General features: G+C 35.3%; 1 protein-coding gene across 1 annotated transcript; it reads left to right on the forward strand.

The window, feature by feature from the left end:
* The first annotated feature begins 579 nt into the window (after positions 1 to 579).
* On the forward strand, positions 580 to 4,891 carry LOC121869380 (exosome complex component RRP40-like). The gene is made up of 2 exons (XM_042370733.1): positions 580 to 704; positions 3,378 to 4,891. The coding sequence occupies exons 1-2, from the start codon at positions 694 to 696 to the stop codon at positions 4,096 to 4,098; spliced, it is 732 nt and encodes a 243-aa protein (XP_042226667.1). The 5' UTR covers positions 580 to 693; the 3' UTR covers positions 4,099 to 4,891.
* Positions 4,892 to 7,539: the final 2,648 nt, after the last annotated feature.

The following is a 7,539-nucleotide window of genomic DNA, read 5'->3' on the forward strand; positions in this document are numbered from 1 at the left end:
GCTTTCTTGGCTATCCTTGATCAAATTGCCTTACTGCTTACTACTGTTGTAAAACTGCACTGTCTAGTGTACTGTACATTGTAAACTGTATATCTCCACGGCCTATGTACACCGTATACCTGTATTGTCCACACTCATACTGATCTGTTATTATTATTATTATTATTATTTTGATGGCGTAAAATCTGTCATTGTTGTAGTATACATGCCTACCACATGAATTTCTCTCGAATTATTTATCACATTGTGTGTGTGAGTACAGTACAATTTGTTTAAAACTAAGTACTATATCTTGAACATTAAGTTAGTTATATAAAACTCAACATTTTAATTACTGTAGTTCTACCCAACAGGCATGTAGGTTGAAATAGAAAATGGGCATGTTTGTATATATCCGTATTATGCATTGGATATTAAGCTATTTCTAAGTTTGATTTTGTAATGCAAATATTAAGAAAAATATTCTGTTAATTTTAATAATATAATTTTTCTTATAATTGTTAGAAAAAAAAATTAAAATACGAACTAAAAATGGTTTTCATACAATTGTTAACTATATTAGTAAACGCGGTACTAAAAGGTAAACAACCTGGAAAATAAACAGCTGACCATATTTCCATTGTTGTTTACCTTTTGAAATCTGTAAACAGCTGCGTGTGTCGCGTTAACGTTTAGTGTATATGAAAAAGAAAAATGGCCCTAAAGTAAGTACCTGTAATAAATGTCAGAGCGTATGTCTGCTGTCTTAACTGATATAAGCTGCTGAGCGAGTAGAAAGTAAAGGTTGACGGGTCTGGGGTATTGTCAGGAAAAAAATTGCATTGCTAAAGATTTATCCATTAAGAAATTAATTACGAATTGATTTGGGAAATGTTCCATATAAGGTCATATCTAGATTAATCTCATTAGGCATTATAAAAGTGTCGTTACCTTGGGATAATACTTCTGTGTATCTGGTATAGTCCTTTTTATTTCGTTTTGCCTTTCGACTTTACTGTATTCTTAGCCCAGCCCATCATAGAACAAGTTTTTCACGTGTGTCCTGTGAAAATTGTATAGTATACTCATATCTGATTCAATGGGAAAATCCGATTAAGTCATAAGGATTTGCAGGGTTTAATATTACCTTTGCAATTTTAATTACTCTGAACATTAGTCTAAATCGACATAGAATGATGCAACATTAACTGTTCATGTAAAAAAATTATCATCTACTGGAATACTTCCAGAATTTTACCAGCTACTGCTACACTATATGATCTAACAGATATAAGGTGAACCAGTCTAACCTACCTATCTTAGGTTAGGTAGGTACCTGGTAGGTTAGGTTGGATCATTTTATCTCATATATATATATATATATATATATATATATATATATATATATATATATATATATATATATATATATATATATATATATATAAGGTAGCAGTAGATCTAAGTTGTTCCTCAGTGGATCTTTCATGTGTATGAAACACTGTTGAGGGAGAAGATGGCCACAATAATAGTGTTTTGAAAGTTGCAATTTAGAAATAAAGTTAACATCATCTCTGGTTGTTTGTGGAGCATTACAAAATAAAAACCTGGGTGAGAGGTAATGCTTCAGTGCATAGTGGTGTTCAGGACAACAAAAAAAGCACAAGAATATTATGACACAAAATGGGATTTTCGTGGAGTAAGAAAGCATTTATCTTCTATAGCTCAAGAAAATTGCAAGTAATAATGAGGAATTGCAAGTTTTTAACTTTTATTTTTTCTTTGTTTTTCCAGTATATAATGGACTTCAAACAGGCATGCGTATCCAACACTATTTTTGGGGTTTCATCTGGTGTTCACAAACAAACACTCCCTAACAAAATTTCCATGCACAAGCACACTTCCAGCAACTACTGTATTATATGAATTATAAGAGAGAATGAATCAACCAAACCTAACTTAACTATCTTAAGATGCAATTACAATTCCTTAGGTTATGCAGGTTGCTCTGACTATTTGTTTGGAAAGGTCACAGGGGAGCTTTCAGTCACTAAGTGTTTGTTTGTTACTGTACCAATAGATCATGGGGAAATTGTCAGATTAATATTATCTGAGTTATTTGTCTGAGTGTCGTTTGAATATCCACTGCTGCATTTATATAATTCCTGAGGAAACAAAACAGTTCTTCCTTATAAAAACCTCATAGACTAGCTTAGGTGCAACTATTTTGTTTACTAATAATACAATTAAGAAGTTAAAGTTTAACTCTGTGGTTTAATTTGTTTTTTGAGAAGGAAACTAGGGTGAAACTACCTGTAGTATGAGTTTATGAATGCAGTGTACAGTAAATGGACTTCATCATGCAAATGTGCTTGGCATGTGTTGACAAATCTGTTGTTAGGGGGCTACATGGCATGAATAACTTACGTAGGTCTGTACAGCACAAACCAACCAGGTCTAATTAACCCTACACTCTTTGTTTACACTTGGGTTTGGTTAGGTTAGGTTAGTTTGTATCATAAGCAGTCAAAATGTCGTCCATGTTTTTTTTTTTTATACAACTGTGGGGCTTCTTGTGGCAAATTTCATATTGTTTCTTCATTGGTTTACACTTATTTTCATGTTCCCATACCATTCTCTATACTGAGCATCAAAGCCAGTGGTAAAGATTTAATTAACCTTTATAGTGGAAAATGTTCACCTAAAATTTAACACAGCTACTTGAAAAAAAAACATCAGGTTATTTTGGAGTTAGGTGAGTGTGATCAGTATCATTACAGTAATTACTGGAGGAAGTATGGGAATAGAAAGTGCTAATTACAAGTACTCCTCGACTTACAACCACCTGGACATGCGACTGCCGCAGTCGTACAAAAGTTTTTTTTAAATTACGTATTTTCGAGTCCCGACGTTAGTGATCATGCTGTGTACTGACAAAAATTTTGTTTGTAATTCCCTTTAAAATGGCTGGCAAGCGTAAAAGTGAGAGTTCTTGTGGTGCTAAGAAGAAAAAGAGACACCCATTTTAGATTTTCTATGTATTATTTTCTCATTTTCGAATTATGATCTGGTCGTCTGTCCCTAACCCCGTCCTAAGTCGGGGACTGACTTTACTGTACTTTACTGAATATGTCTACAAACCCTCTCATTATAATTATCAGTCAACCTTGAAGATGGGCACACTGCTTGTACAATAATTATATTTGGGATGAATTGAGGATTAGGCACACCAGTTTATTTCACCAGATGTTTAAACACCTTAATGATACCTGGGGAGGAGGTTAGGTTAGGTTAGCATTAAGGTGTGTAATCAATAGTTCAAATAATCTTCATGTGATCCTCTAATTTTATTTGTAGTTCAGCAGATAGTTTACAAATCATCATTTCTTTTGGTACAGATCTGGTGGACTCAAGATACTACAAGTTGTTTTACCAGGAGATGAGGTTTTGCAGTTTAGTCCCAATGGAAATAATGAGCGTATCATCTTGGGGCCAGGACTTCGCTGGCATGAAAATAATATCTGTGCAACACGCTCTGGTCTTTTGAAGAAAGCTAGTAAGAATTTTTACTATGTAGATTCACACCAGAAGCGATATATTCCTCATGAAAAAGAATTTGTTATTGGAATAATCCTCAGGAAAAAAGGTGACAATTATCTTATAGATATAGGAGGAAATGAACCCGGAACTATATCATGTCTAGCTTTTGAAAATTCCTCAAAAAAGAGCAGAAAAGAAATGAAACCCGGAGACCTCATCTTTGGACAGTTACTTGTAGCTAACAGAGACATGGAACCAGAGCTTGTGTGTATTGACGTGTTTAATAAGACAGTAAGTATGGAGTCACTTCCAGATGATGGCATCATGTTCACTGTCCCTCTGCATGTTGCACGTATGATTGTGAATCCTGAAAATATATACTTAATGAGTATTGCCAAGAAAATCAATTATACAGTGATTGTGGGTTTTAATGGGCGGGTTTGGCTGAAGACAGAAAAACAGAGAGATATGGTAGCTATTATGAATTGTATCATGATGCTGGAGTTCATGAGTTTAGAGGAAGCAGAGAAGAATGTTTTCAGACTCCTCGACTCTTTCTTAGTGCCTGTACAACATTGATCGATTTTACACTAATCTAAATAGTTTCTGTTAATTTCTAGTAAATAAGATATTAGGTTCAGGGGGAGCTATTCATTTTGTCATTCTCTGGGTGAAAAGTTTTTGATCAGACAGAAGCTTGGTATTTTTCTATTTTGATTGAAAAAAAACAATGTAGCTTTAGGCTATTAAGGTAGAGCCTTTAATTAATTGGATTATTGATGCAAGGGCAGGGACCCATTAAGTGGAAAGTTTTCTTGTGAATTTTTTTAATTTTTCCATCACAGTTCAATACACTAGAATTGTTATAAGGAGTGTAATGCTTGAGAGGATTTTGCACTTGTCTTAAGACCCAACACCCACAGATTCAAATCCTACACTTGGCCACTGCCTCAGTTGATCCTGTTGTGGATTGAATACTTAACATGATAATTGACGAAGTGAGAGATAATGAAGAGCAGGGCCTGCCTTGTTGTCTCCTCCTTGTACAGTACAGTGTATTGTATACTGAAAGCTTTAATGTACTGTACTCTATTCACATAGCTCCTAATGGGCATTCAGGCCTAGGAGACCAACTTTTCATTACAGTACAGTACTATGCAGTATTTATATTAGGGTGAACTAAGGTTGCCCTGAACATGAACTACTAACACCTCTTCAGCACTGTAACACTGCTATACCGTAATGTATTAATTGTTCTACAATACAGTACTTGTACTGTATGTAGAGTCTCGTTCAAGATTCTTCGAACACTGCTGGAGACTGCTGGTAACTCAAGGCTGTTTGTTTACTATAGGAAGTCGTAAAATTTATGAATGAATGTAAAAGTGATTGATGATTGGTTACTTAGTCACCGTTGCTTAATTTATGGTTAGGCTTTTACATTCATTCATAATTTTTAATATGTACAGGTACTATAGTAAACAAACAGCCTTGAATTGACAGCTGTCTCCAGCAGTGTTCGAAGAATCTTGAACGAGACTGTACAATCAAAGACAAAAGTCGTGTCACGGTCCGAAGATCAAATATAACTCGTGAAACATTGTGAGATCCTCCTACTACAAGGCAGAGCACAACAAAAGTGTAGCCTTTCGGCATATGTTTTCACCAAATTTCACAACACGACTTTTGTCTTTCATTGTACATATACAGAAGTACAATACTGTATTGTTTTAACACACTACAATGGTGGCCTGCAAATTGGAGCAGTTTTCTAGGGATTACATGTTGCATAGGAAATAGCTTACAGTGTTTACATTTAGATGAAGGTTCACATGAAATAAACAGTTCAAAATTTTAGTATGTTTTCTTTGCCTTATACTACTTAGTTTATTGAGGAGTACAGTACAGAACTGTATTTGAGGTTAGGTATGACATTACTTAGTATCATACAAAGAGTGGCTGTTGGCTTTACTACATACTGTACTGTACAGATATTCAAGGCTTTGTTGTTAAACAAGACATCTTGACCTAACCAGTGTTTGTCCAGGTTTTCTTGAACCTCACCACAACTGTAATTGTAGGTTTTTTCTTTTTTCCAAACATATTTGGAAAAGTTTCCTGCTTTTAATAGATTACTGCTCAGCCTTTTGCATCTTATTTTACTGAAAGATGATTTTTATATAACAAGGTTAAACACGGAATTTAATCGTATGGTGCTGTCTTCACTGTGTAAAAATTTTGATTTCTGAACTGTAATCCTAGTTTCCATACCCCATATTGTTCGAGTACCTCACCCCTAGAAACAGGAAGTTCCAAATTGATTTTTAGATCAGTGTGTCAAAGGTCAAAGTCATTGTTGCTAAAATTGTAATCAGAGCTGTTATGCACTGACAAACCTGAATTTGTACATGTATGTTGTGCCAAGGGAGAGCAAGGTCCTTATTGATTTTAAGGTCTTGATACAGTAATGGAAGTGGCATTGATAAGATTGTTCTGGTCACGATTGTTTTATTACAAACAGTTATGGGAGAAAAAATATGCTAAATATTTTATTGCTGTCACCGTCAATAACATAAAGAAAAAAAGGCTCACTTATGAAGTACAGTATAGTACAGTAGGTTGATTTGTAAATATTTCACTCCAGTGATTGATTAGGCGATCATGCCGTAATCATCAGTTCTGTTATGAAAACCCAAAAAGATTATTAGCTTTAGTAGTCATTACTGGTATAAAGATGATAATCTGAATATATTGCATGGTACTCTTTGATAGCTGCCTACTACCTACAATAGTAAACATGAGCCAGCATAACCCATTACCAGCATTTCATACCCTAAAGATCACTTGAAACCGTCTTTTCCACTTATTCACACACTTCCACTAACTGGATATCCGCCCTGCTTATTCTCAAGCATCCCTCATCCTATCATTTCATCAAATTGGTAATTCTCTTACTCCTACTATCCAAATCTGAATTATATACTGTACTGTACATATTGCTTTATCCATATTTTATAGATGGCATGGTGAGTTAGATAATCATACTGGCAGTAAGGTACGGATATGTTCACTTCACTTATTGTGCTTTATAGTAGAGATGGGATATTCGCTGTGAGCTATGAATGCAGGGTAGTTTTAGCTCACTATATAACAGTCCCTAATGTAAACACACTACCCTACGATCTTTTGTGAAGAGTGCATGAATGCCCTCGCGCATCAACAAGTGAGGGCAATGTTGCTGTTGTAATACCTGTAGTACAAGCATTCACTGCGATCACCATGAAAATTTGTAAGGAGTTGTGTATACATTTTTCTGAGACCCTGTATACGATATAGTGAGCTAAAACTATTCATAGCTCACAGTAAAGATGCCATCACTACTGTGAACCACAATACGTGAATATACCTGTAGTTCACAGCCAATATGCTTAAGTATATAACTCGTTTTACCACAACAAGTGAGGTAAAAGATGAGTTCTTGGCGAGGATTTTGTGGAACTTTAGTACGTGTATAATATTTTTATCGCAGTAACTGTGAGAAAATCACTTAGTGTTGTTATACCAGCGAGCCTGTTGGGTGTATAATCTAAGAGTTTTATCTTAACCGGAACAAGGTAACAAGCAGCTCTGAGGACCGGCATAAGGTAATACACAAAATCTGCTGCTAAATGATTCTGAAATTAAATTTGTGGGGTAAAATACATGTATAGTAATGGATGATTCCAAAAATTCCAAACGGTCAGTAGCGATTCAGTTTACTCCAGAGGAGTTTTTGCTTTCTCGTCCTGTCAAACTCGTCTTTGCCTAAGTTTTCCTGGGGCTTACCTGGCTGGGTACCAACTGGCATTTTGGCAGGTGATGCCACGGCTCTAAGAAAGTACACTATCATTTTTTAATATCATCGGGGCGCGTACCATCCACCACCTCCGCAGATAAACATATTTCCTACACGTTCCGTTTTCACTCACTTAGAGGCGTGTAGAGCAGTGTTGTGTCTGACAGTTTATTTATCAACGCAAA

The sequence above is a fragment of the Homarus americanus genome, unplaced genomic scaffold, assembly GCF_018991925.1.
Source record: "Homarus americanus isolate GMGI-L3 unplaced genomic scaffold, GMGI_Hamer_2.0 scaffold36734, whole genome shotgun sequence".
NCBI classification, from domain to species: Eukaryota; Metazoa; Arthropoda; class Malacostraca; order Decapoda; family Nephropidae; genus Homarus; species Homarus americanus.